Below are 17,883 nucleotides of genomic sequence, written 5' to 3' on the forward strand. Positions count from 1 at the left end.
TCATCTGCAACTTCACGTATATAAAAAGTGTACATATTTAGTGAGCCGTTTTATTATAGTTCATTATAATCCCTTCACCTGACATATACTTGTACATTCACACGCCATTAAAAGTGAAGTTAGCTATGGAGTTTTATCTCTTACTTCTTCCTCTATTTTTGTTTTTAACGTGTATCAATAAGTCTTAAGTTTTAAAGCATGTGTTTTTTACATTGATCCACACATAAATGAGTTTTAGTTCAATCGATGATTCATATTAGGTTTTTTCTCCGTCATTTTGATTTTCTACTAACTCTACATGTAAGCTTAAATCATCCATATCTTTTTTCACTTCTGCAATCCAGGTCATCTTCGATTTTTCTGGGCTTCTTTTTAAATATCTCAAGTTTACAGTTTCAACTTCTTTATCGATTAACACCTAAACATTTCGTACATGTCCAAATCATCTAAAACCATTTTCTTTTGTAGTCTCCATAATATTTGCTAAACCTAACCCCTTTCATATATCTTCTTCGAATTTTATCCTTTAAGTCCTTCGAATTATTCACATTTTTTCTATTCCATCTTCCTACTACATCGTTTTCTAAAAATCCAACATTCTAGTCCATATAGTAGCCCTGGTCTAATGGCTCTTTAATAAACCTTGTTCTTTAGCTTTACGGGTATACCTCGATCACATAATAATTCGATAGACGATCTTCATTATTGTTGAAATATAGTGACTAGAACAAGTCATTATATGGGATGAAGATCTGGGAAATGGATAACATAGGACACCAGGCAGAAGGTTGTGTGTGGGCTGCAGAGTACTACACGGGGCGTGGAGGCGCAGGGTGCGGAGTTTTACGTGGGGCGAGGAGAAAATTCTGTCTTGGGCAGATTTTTGGGCGCGTACTGAGGAGTTCTACACGCGGGCGCGGTTGCGCGAGATTCGTAGATCTACGCTGGGCGCGGAGCACTGCGATTTTTGCGGGAAGTTGGTTTTGGCACGTTTTTGGCCTGTTACTCTTAGTTTTTGATGGTTTCTTTTGTATTTTCTTAACCCTAATTTCTTTATATTTATGAGGTATACTATATAAAGACCCCATCACTACAAGAAAAATCATTTTTAACAAGTTTTAGCAACGACTATTTTTTTCTCGTTGCAAAAAATAAAAGTTGTTGCAAAATCTATTATTGTTGCTAAATAATTATTGCTATAAATAAAAATTAACTTTCCACCTCTTGAACTATTTTCGTGTGTTAGAACACATCTTTAGCAACAACTATTTTTGTAGCTAAAATTAAAATAGTCATTTGATAGCATATTTCGTTGCAAAAACTTATTGAATATATTGATATAACAATGTCGTTGCCAAAAACCTCATAAAATTATTTATAAAAGAAATTGATTTTTATTGTGCATAGTATCTCACCCAAAACAGCGCATAGTATCTCCCTCTTACCCAAACCACGACATTAGTATCTCCCTCACACCCAAACAGTGCCCGTATCCCTTACCCAAAACTTTCTGCATAGCCAACCGCCGCACAGCCCCAACGTAGAGTGCCCAACGACCATGGTGGTTGTAAGAGTGTCCTCTTTGCTTCACACAATAGCCAAATCAGGCAAATAATCGAGATGGGTAGCTCTCAACCTCCTTAGTTCTCATTTGTTCAATTGAATGCACTTAAATTTTGGTTCTTTCATTTTAAATATAATTGATGATTTTCAATTTCTAGGGTTTTTTAGATTTATTATTTGGATGTTTCTTTGGTTATAATTTTCTGGGTTTTGCCCTTAAACTCAATCAATCACCATTCACTCTTTAATGTTGACGGAAATCACACTATGAAATTACTTAATTGTTGATGTTTAGGACCCAACATTTTGCATCCTGCTTTAATTAAGAGTAGCAACCTAACTGTAGGATCTGAAAATAATTTCACGCATAATTGTTTTTGCTTGCTAGACTCATGGTTAGGTGAAGTATGGTTATGACTTATGACAAGTTAATTTCCTTCCTGATCTGGTTACCAATGTTCTGGATTCTGCTGTTCATCTTTGTGATTTCAGTTCAGCCGTAATTTTAAGAGTAACATCCAAAACTCCGAGAAGCTATGTCTGACTTAATTTTATAATTTTTATTTCAGGACGTTGCTCTTACAGACTTCCTCCAACACATCCCATAAGGTTGGCTCTTTCTCTCAACTTCTCAGTGTTCTACTTTGAGATTCTCAATTCTGCTGATAAAGCTTGTAGCATGGCTAAACAGGTAAATATGTCTGTTTCATTCTAAAGTTTTTATGGTTGAAGTATTTTTCATTTTTGGAGTAGATAATAACCCCACATGAACTTTTTTTCGTTTCACCACCCACTTATCTTAATGTGGATGATACTATTGAGTGTAGCTCTTATATATTGATGCTAGAAGGATTGTGCTTTCCATTGTAGATTTGTACCTCTAAATAATGTTTATGGACTTTTTGCAGTTTGCATTGGATTCTATGTAGGAGCTTGCCAAAGTTTTTGATTTTATTATTTGATCACAAAAGATGGACTTGTTATCATTGATGCTCTTTATATTTGTCTACTACTCTTATAGTCCTATATTAAGTGGTGAAGTAGGTAAATATTTTGCAGAGTTGAATTAGTGATACCGAGTGTAGAAAGTTTCCCTTAGGGGACTTCGTGGATTAAGTGTAAAACGAAGAAAATAGTGAATGAGAAAATTTATGGAAATTTTATAGACTTTGATTGATAGTGAAAGAGGAGGATAAAGTATAGTAATCTTTTATCCTTCTAGAAAATCTTGGCTTGCTCATTTTTCATCCCACCAATGCCAATCATTACTACTATCTTCACCACCTTCATCCTCATACCCACCCCCAAGGTGTAGAAAATATGAAACAAAGTAACCCACAAAAAGTACCCCAAGGTGTAGAGAAGAACAGGGATTTGATGCACTTGGACGCAAATCTACAGCCTATTTCGGCTGGAAAGAAGATGTGGAGTATTTTGGACTGTTCTGTCGTCAAGCACAGAATCGATCTTAAGGGGTATAGTTTAATTTGTTCACAACCAACAGAGAATAACGGCTAAAAATCAACACGTGACAAACATGTGCACGTTTTAAGTACAAATAGACAGAAAACAGAACACTGATTATTCTGGTATGATATCAGTTGACCAGGGGACCTTGAGCTCCCTTTCTTAGTGTCTTAATGTGATCTTTAGGAGGTACTTAAGGTCTTGATGGAAAGGTCCATGTATAGAGATTCCAAAACTACCCTTGGTGTCTCCTGGGATGCTCCGGTTGGCTCTGTGGAAGAGCTGCAAGGTACGCTGGTCAGCAGGTGGACGAAATACAAAGTAATTAGAATTAGAGCATATGATGCGATGGACGAAATACAAAGTAAGAAAAACTAAGAGAGAAAAAGCTTGGAGAGCCATTGTTGTGGTTTCTCGTTCATCTTGTAATCTCCCAGTTTATAGTGAAAAGTTTATTCTCGGTGCCGGTGGATGTTGCTATCATATTGATAGTGAACCACGTTAATTTCTCGGTGTGATTTTCTTTATTGTTTGTTTGAATCTTTATTACTTTCTGTTATTGTTTTCAATCTTTGCTTCCATTGTCGCACAACAATTGGTATCAGAACTCAGGTTAATCCTAGGAAGAGTTTTTTGAGGAAACATTGGTAGGAGATTCTACAATAAAGATTGAGAAATTTAATGGGAAGAATAGCTTTGAGCTGTGGTAGATTAAGATGAAGGCGTTATTAAAGCAGTTACAGATTTGGAGTCCGTTGATCCCAAAGAGTGCGGCATCTACGTCGGGATCTGGAGACAAATGGACTGATGAATAGTTAATAGTGATGGAGGAGAAGACTCATTCAACCATCTTACTAAGTCTTGATGATCACATCATCACGGATGTTGCTGATCAAGAGACGACCGCAGAATTATGGTTAAAATTAGAGTCTTTGTAAATGACAAAATCTTTAACCAACAAATTACTACTGAAACAGTGGTTGTTTAGCCTCAAGATGTAGTCAGGTACACCATTAAGAGATCATCTAGAAAAATCTAATTCTATTTTACTAGATTTGCGTAATTTAGAAGTTAAGATCGATGATGAGGATGTAACGTTAATATTGCTTGTTTCTCTACGGAATAGTTATGAGAACTTTGTGGAATCTTTTGTGGTTGACAAAGATTCCTTAACCCTAGAGGAAGCGAAGGCAACACTTTATACTAGGGAGTTGCGTCAAAAGGCGACAGGTGATAATGAAAATTATGGTAGTGGATTAGTTGTTAGGTCGGGTAGACATTCTAGAAAGAAAAAGGGGTCTAACAATAGTAACGGTGCTAAGTCGGATACTAGTAATAGTACAGATGGGTGTAGCAACACTAGGACCGTAATATGTTATCACTGTTAGGAACCGGGACATTTTAGGTCTAAATGTCCAGAATTAAAGAATAATTCTCAAGCCACAGTAGTCGAAAGTAAACAGAATAAGAGCTATGATTTGGAGGAAGATTTAGCATTGATTAGTTGTGTTGAGTCTAGTGATTTGTTTGATAACTGGATTCTTGATTTTGGTAGTTTGTTCCATAGTTTGATACTTATGAGTCTTGTTTTTTTGGGGGTTCAATTATGGTTGCTAACGGTTCTCCATGTGAAGTAGTAGATATTGGTTCCATGAGACTTCGGATTAGAGATGGGAGAAGGGTTACTTTGATTAAGGTGAGGCATGTTCCTGCATTGGGGAAAAACTTGATATCGCTTGGGACCATATAAGATTTGGGGCTCAAGGGTGAGTTTAGCAATGGGGAAGTGAGTGTCTTTAAGGGTTTGGATTTGATACTTAGGGGTGTCAAGGTGAAATCCCTATATGTCTTTTAGGATGTTACGCTGCTTAGTTTTGCTGTTAGTATTTGTACTTGTCACCAGGAGATGACGGTTTGGGATAGGCATTGTCATATGGGTGAAAGTTGAGGGCTGGAATTGTCCATTGGGAATCGTCTTACATATGTCAAGGATGCCTACCTTGAGGATGACGAGCATTTGGTGTTTGGGTTTAAACACGGGTGTGAGCTTAGCATTGAAGCTTATGACCACTTGTATGGTAAAATGGTTAGTTGGTTACATTTGGATAGTTCGTTTTGTGGATTTGTTATGTTATGTGTTTTAGGTATTTTGTGGCATCATACCTATGGGATAACACCATTACAGAGCGGTGTTACAAGAATAGCAAATCGAACCTTGTTAGGGAGAGTCTTATGCATACTCTCTAGTACTTGGTTGTTGAGTAGATACTGGATTAGTTTGTTCGATCAGGGTTTACACACAGGATTAGAGGTGACCAGTATGTGTGTGGTGTGGCTCAGTAGGGTATCGTGCTATCTCATGTTTGGAGCCTTGTTAGGGCTTTGGTGTGCTATTGCGTATTTTGCAACTGCTGATTATGGTTGTTGGACCTCTTGAGTTTTGATGATGACTACACTTTAGCAAATATTTGTTTAGAGATTTTGTGCAGGTCGATATCCGATTAATTGTGATCGTTGATAGTACCGATGACTTAGTTCATGGGAATACACATGTCAAAAGGTTTCAAGAGATGTTAGAAGAGTATATCACGTGGGATGTAAAATGGAGACAGGAAGTCTACTGTTCCCAGGTTTGATGTTCTAGCAAGTTGGAATTTGGAGACAGCGCAGTGTTCCCAAACTGAAGTCAATTTACGTTAGCTAATAAATTCTATCTTTTATTTTTTAGTTAATGTATTTTAAATTAAATTGTTGCAGTAAAAATTTATTTAAGTTAATTGGCAAATCGTTTTTGTTAAAGAAAATGTATTCACGATTTATTTGTTAAGATCCTTTATTTTAGGATCTATTTTTAATAAATCTTGGATTTGTTAAAAATAGAATTAACTAACTTTGAATTGGTCTTAGCAAATCTTTTCAGCCGGTCTTTATTCCTAAAAAATAGCAAACAATCATTCCCACTAAGATTAACCGTTTTCTAAAAATAGCATGAAGTTCCAGCCATTAATTTGGGGAACAGGAATTACTACTGAAGAAACTGCTACTTTAGGGAACAGCGGTTATTAAGGGAACAGCGGTTATTGTTTATGTACACGTGTGATTTGACTTAATCAAATCTTATGGAAATAACCGTGTGTTTGCTTAATCCACATTACTCCCATGATCTTTTAATAGTGGGATGATGGATTGGATTATTCCACTTTCTTAGGAATATTATTTTCTATAAATTGCAAGATAATTCCGGTTTTTAAAGTGAAGAGAAGTAATCCAACGTTTTGTGCTTAAGTATTTTTCATACGTTTTTGTTGGATTTTACAAGAAATATTTTGTTCTTAAAGTTGCCAATTAATTTATAATATTTTCTTGATGCAACTCTTTGATTTATTTTAGAGAATTTCTATCCTTTTTGTAAGGGTTTTTGAGAGTTTATGTAATTAGACTCGGGTGAGTCTAAGGGGGAAATTAGATAGCTTTGAGTGAAGCTAGAGAGGATTAGCTTGTAGAGAAGCTAAGGTTGTTGCTTGGAGTAAAGCAATTAGAGAGAAGAGGAGTCGGCCTAGGTGTTACGCTTCGAGTGAAGCAAGGTGTTTATTGTGATTGTAACTAATTGCCTTAAACATAGTGGAGTTTTTGAAAATCCCAAGTGGTCGTGGTTTTTCCTTTTGTTTAGGCCCAAAAGGTTTCCACGTAAAATCGTGTGTCTCTCTTATTATTTTGCTCTTAGTTTAAGCTTTATTTATTTTGAATAATTCCGCAAAAAAAAACAGGGCACAATCGCTTAAACTTGCAACAACAACAATTCACCCCCCCTCTTGTTGCTGTTCCCGTTCCTAATTGAATCAACAATTGGTATCAGAGCCCTGTTCCCAGAAGATCAGGAAACCCTGAGGGCAGATTCTGGTGTTCCCGAAAAATGTCAATTATGAACGAGCGAATGGAAGAAGGGTATTCAACTCAAAGACCGCCAATGTTCGATGGAAAATTCTATACATATTGGAAAAATAGGATGGAGATCTTCATCAAAGCGGAAAATTATCAAGTTTGGAGAGTCATAGAAATCGGAGATTTTGAGGTAACCACTACTAACTCCAACAATGAAATTGTTCCCAAACCTATAACCGAATATGAAAAAGAAGATTTTCAGAAAATGGAATTAAATGCTCTTGCTATAAAATTACTTCATTGTGGTCTTGGACCAAACGAGCATAATAGAATTATGGGGTGCAAATCCGCTAAGCAAATTTGGGACCTGCTTGCTGTTACCCATGAGGGAACAAGTGAAGTAAAACGGTCCAAAATTGATTTGTTAATGTCTAAATACGAGAGATTTGTTATGGAGCCAAGAGAAAGTATCCAAGAGATGTTCACTAGGTTCACCAACATAACAAACAAGCTTGTCTCTCTTGGAAGAATAATTCCCACTGATGAACAAGTAAGGAAGATCCTAAGGAGCCTTCCTCAAGATGAGCGCTGGAGGGCCAAGGTTACTGCTATACAAGAGTCCAAAGATTTTACAAAGTTTAATCTAGAGGAGCTGGCTGGTTCCCTAATGACGCATGAATTGCATTTGGGAACAGCAGACAGTTCCAGGAACAAGGGACTGGCTCTGGCAGCGGGGGAACAGGACGAATCAGAATGTGATGAGGAAGAGGCTGCTTTATTGGTACGAAAATTCAAGAAGTTCTTCAGGAACAGCAGGTATGCAAATCAAAGAAACAACAAAGAAAGAAGAACAAAAAATCTTGAATGCCACAAATGTGGAAGTACCGAGCACTTCATCAAGGATTGCCCAACATGGAAGAATGAAAAGGGCAAGGGAAAGACAAGAGATTCAAGAAGACCGTTGAACAAAGAGAATTTTAACAAGACTGACTTTCGTAAGGCCATGATTGCTGCATGGGGAGAAACTGAAAGTGAGAATGAAACTATTGTTCCCGAAGAAGAGGAGACAGCTAACCTATGTCTCATGGCTACGCATAAAGGCAAGGAGAAGCAGGTAAATATTTCTAATTCATTTTCTGACCATTCATTTAATCTAAGTAAAAATGAATTAAAAGAGTTGTTAAAAGAGACACAAGCTAAACTTGAAAATTGCAATAATAAGTGTCTCAAGTTAAAACAGGAACTTAAAGTAAGCAAAGACCATGTCTCATACATAAACACCTTTAGACATGATGTCCAAAACAGATTTTTCGGTTTGTTGGACCAAAATATAATCCTAAAGGAAAATATGGAGAGACTTAAGAAAGAAAATGTTATTCTTAATATTGAGCTATCACAATACAAACTATTAGGCTTAAATAAAGAATTGATAAATGCATCTACTAAGGATTTGTGCAATGATTTTCAACATTTAGAGTTGAATCCGGAATCCGACCATAATAATGATAATAATCTTGAATTAAATTCTAGAGGAAAAGGGAAAATCAAAATAACTCCCAAATGGATTCTAGATGCTAAAAGTAAGAGATCACAAGGCCTAAATTATTTTAAGAATAACAAAAGTAAGAAAGCTTACGTTGATCTTCCTAGAGACAGGTACTGTACCTTCTGTGGTAAAGCTGGCCATCTGAAGGAACAGTGCACCAAAAGGGAACAGTATACTGTCTCTAACAGAAACTATGTCGATAACATTCAAATTGATAAATATGATTCATGTAAGATCGACAAGGAACCCAAGAAAGTCTGGGTTCCTATAATTAACAATTAATTATCTTACAGGTCCAAGTGAGGGGGAACAGCTCATGGTATCTCGACAGTGGGTGTTCCAAGCATATGACGGGTGACAAATCTAAATTTCTCTCACTTGAAGCCTATGATGGGGGAACAGTAACCTTCGGTGACAATATGAAGGGTGAGATAATCGCCAAAGGAAAGGTTGGAAGGTCATGTTCCCACGCCATTGATAATGTATTTTTAGTCGAGAATTTGAAACACAACTTACTCAGCATTTCTCAATTTTGTGATAAGGGTAACTCTGTAAACTTTACTTCTGAAAAGTGCATTATTTCTAGGAATGACACAGGAGACACCATTCTTGAGGGAATCAGAAAAGGGAACACCTATGTGGTGGACCTGGACACTGTTCCCAGAAACAGTCTAACGTGTCTAAGTGTTATAGAAGACGACCCACTTCTTTGGCATAAGCGTCTAGGTCATGCCAGTTATTCATTGATTAATACATTAAGATCTAAAGACCTAGTTAGAGGACTACCATCTATAAAATTCCTTAAAGAGGAAATATGTGATCCTTGTGCCAAAGGAAAACAAGTAAGGTCATCTTTTAAACCAAAGAATGTTGTGACCACCTCAAAAACGCTTGAATTATTACACATGGATTTGTGTGGACCTATGAGAATACAAAGCCGTAGTGGCAAGAGATATGTGTTTGTTATTATTGATGATTATAGTAGATTTACATGGACTTTATTTCTAGTTAGTAAAGATGAAGCCTTTAATGAGTTTGTTTCTTTCGCTAACAAAATACAAAAATCTACCAATAATCAAATTGTTCACATAAGGTCAGATCATGGTAAAGAATTTGAAAATTCAAGCTTTATGAGTTATTGCAATGAACATGGAATAAGTCACAATTTTTCCGCCCCTAGAACACCACAACAAAATGGTGTTGTAGAAAGGAAAAATAGAACTTTAGAAGAAATGGCTAGAACTATGTTAATTGCTAGTGGTTTACCTAGAAATTTTTGGGCCGAGGCTGTTAATACTGCAAGTTATATTTTAAATAGAGTATTGATAAGACCAATCACTTCTAAGACACCCTATGAACTGTTTAAAGGTGTTAAACCAAATATTGCCTATTTTCGTGTGTTTGGATGCAAATGTTTTGTACATGTTAATGGAAAACGGAATATAGGTAAATTTGATGAAAGAAGTGATGAAGCAGTATTTCTTGGCTACTCATCTCAAAGTAAGGCATATAGAGTCTATAACAAAAGAACAATGAGTGTGGAAGAATCCGTTCACATAATTTTCGATGAAACTAACTTTTTGTCAAGTGAACAGGATACAAATAATTTTAAGATAGGTCTTGCAAATCCAGAGGACGATGATGAAGAATTGAAAGTGCAAGATCAAGAAACAGCTGGTGAACAGCCGGTTCCAGCAGAAGCAGAAAGTACTGATCAAGTTCAGGAACTGCCAGAACATCAGGAACAGCAGACTGTTCCCAATCCAGCTGTTCCCACATATGAGCAGAACAACCCAGTAGCTGAACAGAATGTTAATCAAGCTGATGAACCAGAACATGCTACTGTTCCCACAAGAGATTTTATGCCAAAACCTTGGAGATATCAAAAATACCATCCTCTTGATTTGATTGTAAGTGATTTGAATAAAGGAACACAAACTCGATCTCAAATGAGAAATTTTTGTGCACATTTTGCGTTCCTATCATCACTTGAACCCAAAAATCACGAAGAAGCTCTAAAGGATTCCGAATGGGTTGTAGCCATGCAAGATGAATTGAATGAATTTGAAAGGAACAAAGTATGTCATTTAGAACCCAAACCGAAACACAAAAAGGTAATTGGTTTGAAATGGGTATTTCGGAACAAACTAGATGAGCATGGAATAATTGTAAGAAACAAAGCAAGGCTCGTGGTCAAAGGGTACAATCAACAAGAAGGTATTGATTATACTGAGACATTTGCTCCAGTAGCAAGGTTAGAAGCTATTAGAATTTTAATTTCTTTTGCTGCATTTATGAACTTTAAATTATATCAAATGGATGTGAAATGTGCTTTCTTGAATGGTTTTCTTGATGAAGAAGTTTTTGTTGAACAACCGCCTGGCTTTGAGAATACCTCGAGTCTTGATCATGTCTATAAGCTTGATAAAGCTCTTTATGGGTTGAAACAAGCTCCTAGGCAATGGTATGAAAGACTATCAAAGTTTTTGATTCAAAATGACTTTATTAGAGGTAAAATTGATAAAACCTTATTCTTTAAGAATAAAGGTTCCAATATATTAGTTGTTCAAATATATGTTGATGATATTATTTTTGGTGCCACAAATGAATTGCTATGTAAAGAATTTGCTAACCTTATGAGCACTGAATTTGAAATGAGCATGATGGGAGAATTAAATTTCTTTCTTGGTTTGCAAATTAAACAAACTGTTAATGGTATCTTTATTCATCAACAAAAATATATAAAAGAACTTCTTAAGAAATATGGCATGAATAACGCTAAAACCAACCATACACCCATGGCTACTAATGTAAGATTAGATGAAGATACAAATGGAACAAATATTGACCAAACTATGTATAGAGGCATGATTGGATCTTTATTATATCTAACTGCTAGTAGACCCGATATTTCATTTAGTGTTGGTTTATGTGCGAGATTTCAATCTAACCCTAAAGAATCACATCTAACTGCAGTAAAACGTATTTTGAGATATCTAAAGGGAACAGATGATTTATCATTATTTTATCCTAAGAGTGATGTTTTTGATTTGAAAGGCTTTAGTGATGCAGATTATGCAGGAGATCTTGTTAATAGAAAAAGCACGTCAGGTATGGTACAATTTCTTGGCTCATGTTTAGTTTCGTGGAGCTCCAAGAAACAAAACACTGTTGCATTATCAACCGCTGAAGCTGAGTACGTAGCAGCAGCAGCTTGCTGTTCCCAAATGATATGGATAAAGCAGCAGCTAAGAGACTTTGGTATTAAGTATGCATGTGTTCCTATTTATTGCGATAATACCAGTGCCATATGCATATCCAAAGATCCAGTGCATCACTCACGAGTAAAGCACATTCATATTAGGCATCATTTTCTTAAGGATAATGTTGAAAATAAAAATATTATTGTTAAGCATGTAAACACTAACGAGCAAATAGCAGATATCATGACCAAACCGCTCCCAAGGGAACAGCATGAGAAAATGAGATTGGAACTTGGCATGATCAAGCTGCATTGAAAGAAGTATCATATATGATTCCTAGAGACAAAATGAAAATTGAAAATGATCAATCAACCACAATAATCTTGATTGATAAATCAATTATCGAAAGGATCAGGTACGCATTTTTTAAAGGTATATACTTTGGATGCTCTCATGATTGCATGATTATTTTGATCTGACGGTAGCAGCACAATATTACCATTTTTCTTTTTAAAATTAAAAAGACAAACAAAAACAACAATTTTATTCCAGCAGTTTTTTTTAGTAGGAGTTGAATCACTCAACGTATTCCAACTTCACAATTCAAAATCAATTGTCTTGATTTGATAACTGCCTCTAGCACGTCACTTCATCAGGTATAATTACTCCCACTCGTCCCATCTTTCATTTCATCTTCACTAACCTTTCACGTTCACTCAACCCTAAACCGTCATTCCTCCCATTTCCCTTTCACTTCGCCATTCTCCTTTGCTTTTCTCTCTAAAAACTTCAATGAAAACCAAGAATCTGAACCCAAAAATGAAGCAACCTGTCCCTCTTCGAGTTATCTACCCACCTTCTCACACTCCCAGACCTAAATCTTCTTCCAAGGAACCAGAGGACACCCCTATGTCTCCGCAAACAAGTGGTAAAAGAACAAGAGAATCCAAGAAACCTTCAACTCACTCTGCCAAGAAAAAGAAGGTAACGCATTACATAAATGCTGAAGAACTTTCTAAAGAAATGTCTGTAGGATTTGGTCTAGACAAAGAATGGTACGAATCTACAACCTTTCCTAAATTCCATGAAATTTTACAAACTCAAAAATGGGAATCACTTATGAGCGTATATTGCTGCAACCCCATTTACCCTGACATTATGCATGAGTTTATTTCTAATTTTGCTGTTCATGATGGAGTTTGTTCTAGTTCAATCAAAGATATTGATATTGAATTTGATAGTCTGACTTTAGGAGAGTGGTTAGGTGTTCCTGCTACTGGTTTTGACGTTTATTATGTTGGGTCTAAGATTGCGTTTTCTGGAAGAGATGAAAAAGATGTTTGGAGATGCTTGGGGGTTAGGCAAAAAAGGGGGAAAGTAAGTCACAATGTCCTGTCTCCTTTACATAAGTTGCTGTACAACATTGCTAGAAGGTTTATCTTGCCACGAAACTCAAAACGTAGTGAGGTAAGTCTTCGAGATGCAACCCTGATATACTGTATGGTGAACAACATAAAGATTAATTTTCCTTCCTTGATGATTTCTCATTTAAATGATTGTATAGCCAAACGTTGTATGGTTGGCTATGGTGGTTTGTTGTCATGGATTTTCTCAAAGTTTGGTGTTCCACTGGGTGATTATAGTTTTCCTATGGGTCCCAGCAATATGATAGGTGCAAAATGTTTGAGTAATTTGCGCCTTAAATTAAATGAGGAAGGGATTCTTGAAAATATTGTGGAACAGATTGAGATTGATTCTGATAATGAGGAACAGGAGGAAGAGGGGAAGGAAAAGGAGGAACAGGAGGAAGAGGAAGAGAAGGAAGAGAAGGAACAGGAGAAAAAGGAAGAAGAGGAGAAGGAGGAACAGGAGAAAGAAGGGGATGGAGTTAAGGAACAGGAGGTTGTTCCTTCTGAGGAAGAAGACCAGGGGGTGGAATCTAAGGTTTCTCTTGAAGAAGACTCTAGGACTGAACCCAATAGTTTTCCTTCATCAAAGCCAACCACTCCACCAACTCATCATTTCACTCCACCACCACCTTCACCAACACCAAGATCACCATCACCATCATTTCACAAACACAGCTTTGATCAGGCAACCGTTCCTACTGCCCCCTTATACTCCATTCTTCTCAAGCTTGATGATTTGCAGGATCGCTTCTTCAAATTTCAAGATGAGATCCGTGTTTCCCTAGCCTCTTTAGCTGACCAGATGACTCAGATGGAGGCTCGTCTTGGCGCTAAATTGGATACAGTTGAGGTGGAAACGGAATATGTTGATGAAGATGCTCCTGCTTCATAGTTTCCCTTTTATATTTTTTCATTGCTGTTGTCTCTGTCTTTAAACAATTTCTTTCTTTTAGTACCAGCTGGGGTACACATCCTAAACACTGTTAACTTTGTTAAACCTTTTTACATATGCTACTAACTGTTAGGTTTGATTAATCTTTGCTTATCATGCTTGCATTCATTGTTATTGCTTTTTAATTTGTGCATCCTTATTCTCTCTTTGACTATAACTATATGTTTAGTGCTGTGGTTTGATTGCTTATCTTCTTTTTGAATGATGTCAAAAGGGGGAATATTTGGCACAAACTTAAATAATGCTTGAGTATGCTTAGTCTGATATACATTTATTCTGTTGAACATTAGGAACTGTGGCTATGCTCTGATATTCATGCTCTGATGCTCTGATGATTAATAAGTTTAGCTCAGTTTAGCTCTGATATACATACCGAGATACATATTTTGATTGTTATGATTTATATGCTCTGATGATTACTTGAATGCTATGATAAAAGTTCTTACAGTGATTTAAGTTTTGTTTGGTAAGTTTTGTTTTGTTTTAGTTCTATTTGAAATCTTAAGTTATAAACTACTTCCGATATTTTGATTATGCTTAAGTTATTTTAAATATTTCTAATTAATAGAGTAATTTGTTTTTAATGTATGCTTGGTAAATTATATTGTCACGAGTTAATTTACTAAGTAATGCAGAGTTGTTTTGATCTCTAACATACTCTTCAACATTTGGTTTACTCTATTGTGTTTTTAAGTTTGTTTAAAAGTTTGTCATCATCAAAAAGGGGGAATTTGTTGGACCTCTTGAGTTTTGATGATGACTACACTTTAGCAAATATTTGTTTAGAGATTTTGTGCAGGTCGATATCCGATTAATTGTGATCGTTGATAGTACCGATGACTTAGTTCATGGGAATACACATGTCAAAAGGTTTCAAGAGATGTTAGAAGAGTATATCACGTGGGATGTAAAATAGAGACAGGAAGTCTACTGTTCCCAGGTTTGATGTTCTAGCAAGTTGGAATTTGGAGACAGCGCAGTGTTCCCAAACTGAAGTCAATTTACGTTAGCTAATAAATTCTATCTTTTATTTTTTAGTTAATGTATTTTAAATTAAATTGTTGCAGTAAAAATTTATTTAAGTTAATTGGCAAATCGTTTTTGTTAAAGAAAATGTATTCACGATTTATTTGTTAAGATCCTTTATTTTAGGATCTATTTTTAATAAATCTTGGATTTGTTAAAAATAGAATTAACTAACTTTGAATTGGTCTTAGCAAATCTTTTCAGCCGGTCTTTATTCCTAAAAAATAGCAAACAATCATTCCCACTAAGATTAACCGTTTTCTAAAAATAGCATGAAGTTCCAGCCATTAATTTGGGGAACAGGAATTACTACTGAAGAAACTGCTACTTTAGGGAACAGCGGTTATTAAGGGAACAGCGGTTATTGTTTATGTACACGTGTGATTTGACTTAATCAAATCTTATGGAAATAACCGTGTGTTTGCTTAATCCACATTACTCCCATGATCTTTTAATAGTGGGATGATGGATTGGATTATTCCACTTTCTTAGGAATATTATTTTCTATAAATTGCAAGATAATTCCGGTTTTTAAAGTGAAGAGAAGTAATCCAACGTTTTGTGCTTAAGTATTTTTCATACGTTTTTGTTGGATTTTACAAGAAATATTTTGTTCTTAAAGTTGCCAATTAATTTATAATATTTTCTTGATGCAACTCTTTGATTTATTTTAGAGAATTTCTATCCTTTTTGTAAGGGTTTTTGAGAGTTTATGTAATTAGACTCGGGTGAGTCTAAGGGGGAAATTAGATAGCTTTGAGTGAAGCTAGAGAGGATTAGCTTGTAGAGAAGCTAAGGTTGTTGCATGGAGTAAAGCAATTAGAGAGAAGAGGAGTCGGCCTAGGTGTTACGCTTCGAGTGAAGCAAGGTGTTTATTGTGATTGTAACTAATTGCCTTAAACATAGTGGAGTTTTTGAAAATCCCAAGTGGTCGTGGTTTTTCCTTTTGTTTAGGCCCAAAAGGTTTCCACGTAAAATCGTGTGTCTCTCTTATTATTTTGCTCTTAGTTTAAGCTTTATTTATTTTGAATAATTCCGCAAAAAAAAACAGGGCACAATCGCTTAAACTTGCAACAACAACAATTCACCCCCCCTCTTGTTGCTGTTCCCGTTCCTAATTGAATCAACAATGGTGATAGTGGTATTGAGTTTGAGGTGGAGTGATCAGGACTTTACGTCCTTCTATAGTAATACCGCAAGTGCACGACATAGCGTACTACGTCGGCAAGTACGGGTGGAATCCACAAGGAGTGGGGGTTAAGTTAATAGTTTCTCGGTCGATTAGTGTGTTCGAAAACGTATAATATGATGTTTGAAGATAGAAATAATTAAAACAAGCAATTAAAAGTACTTAATGAAAATAAAGCATAAAAGTAAATAAGGATACAATGAACTAAAAGTAAGGATAAAATGATCAATAAGCTAAGAGGCATATGCTAGGCTTTCTCACTAAAGTAATGTTTAGTAAACATTAACCTAAGGTCCTGGATATTTTGTTATGGGGAAGAACGTATCATAAGTACTAATGTTCTCTCTCGAGCAACAAAAGCTTCCTAAACATATTCAACTACCTATTCTCATGGAGCTAAGAATAATTTAAGACATGAAGCACACATTCAACATTTCTAATCAAAACATCTACCTATTCTCATGGAGATGTCTTAACTTTTAAGCCTAGATTATCATTAAAAATCGACTCTCGCGCTCAATTAAACGACACTACAACATGATAGCAATATCCATCTTATACCATAAACAACACAACCAAGCCAAAGGTAAAGAAAGCAATTCAAACTACATACATGGTGATGATGCCTAGCCTAAGCCAAAGCAAACTACTCACTCATACTCATATTGAAATTATAGATTGCAAACAAGCCAAGAATCATAGATGAATAAATTAAACTAGAGTATCCTAAAGAGATGAGTGCAAAATAAGTTGAAGAACTACAAGTATGAATATATGAAACTAAAGGCAAACAATCAAAGATAACTAAGTGACATGAATTGAAAACAATATAAGCAAGGATAGAAGTTACTCTTTTAAGTTCAATCTAAGGATGAACAAGATGACTTGATGATTCAAAGTAATACCTTCCAAAAGCTTCAATAATAGTACATCAATGGTTGAAGAATTTCAAGTTGCAAAATATTACAATAATGGATGAAGTTAAGATTGTATTTGGAAAGTGAAAATACTTAATTGAATTGAAAGGGAAATTATGCTAACACTAATTCTTAATTGAAAAGAAAGCCAAGCTATGAAGAATACATAGAAATTACTCAAAATGAAAGGCAAAAAAACTGAGATGATAGCTACATCTTCCTCTTCTCTATTTATAGGCTTAAAAAACAAGTAGGGGGGGGGGGGGGGGGGGGGGGGGGGTTGCCACTCCTAATGGATAGGGTAGGGTGGCTGGCAGTCTTGGCAGCAGCAATTAGAAGCAACAAATGTAATTGGACCTGGAATGATACTTAAAAAGATTGCAAAAGCTACTGCTGCCCATTTCGCTCGACTCGAGCAGATCCCGCTCGACTAGTCGAGCCACCATCAGATCAACATCAGAAACTTCAAAAATTGGACAGAATGTGAAATTTAGCTCCGCTTGACCTGAGTCATCTTGCTCGACCAATCGAGCGGATGTCCTGTACTCCTGAATTGAATCCTGTGGATGATCAGAAGCTATGGAAGTTTGAATGCACTTCGCTCGACCCGAGCCAACTTGCTTGACAGGTCGAGCGAACTTCAGATATGTAATACTTAACTTCTTACTTGAGCAATGCTCCTGGGCTGCTCGAGCTACCTTGGCTCGAGCCCATTCTGTCGAGTGGATC

At 36.0% G+C, this 17,883-nt stretch overlaps 1 protein-coding gene across 3 annotated transcripts; it reads left to right on the plus strand.

The window, feature by feature from the left end:
* Positions 1 to 1,273: 1,273 nt before the first annotated feature.
* Positions 1,274 to 8,740, plus strand: LOC130805727 (uncharacterized). 3 transcript variants are annotated; one of them, XM_057670634.1, is made up of 3 exons: positions 1,274 to 1,624; positions 2,133 to 2,254; positions 6,798 to 8,740. In XM_057670634.1, the coding sequence occupies exon 3, from the start codon at positions 6,944 to 6,946 to the stop codon at positions 8,738 to 8,740; it is 1,797 nt and encodes a 598-aa protein (XP_057526617.1). In that variant the 5' UTR covers positions 1,274 to 1,624; positions 2,133 to 2,254; positions 6,798 to 6,943. The 3 variants fall into 3 exon arrangements, with proteins under 3 accessions (XP_057526617.1, XP_057526515.1, XP_057526557.1); XM_057670532.1 differs by having other exon boundaries at positions 1,289 to 1,624; positions 6,887 to 8,740; XM_057670574.1 differs by having other exon boundaries at positions 1,303 to 1,624; positions 2,472 to 8,740.
* Positions 8,741 to 17,883: the final 9,143 nt, after the last annotated feature.

This window comes from Amaranthus tricolor, chromosome 1 (genome assembly GCF_026212465.1).
Source record: "Amaranthus tricolor cultivar Red isolate AtriRed21 chromosome 1, ASM2621246v1, whole genome shotgun sequence".
Lineage (NCBI taxonomy): Eukaryota > Viridiplantae > Streptophyta > Magnoliopsida > Caryophyllales > Amaranthaceae > Amaranthus > Amaranthus tricolor.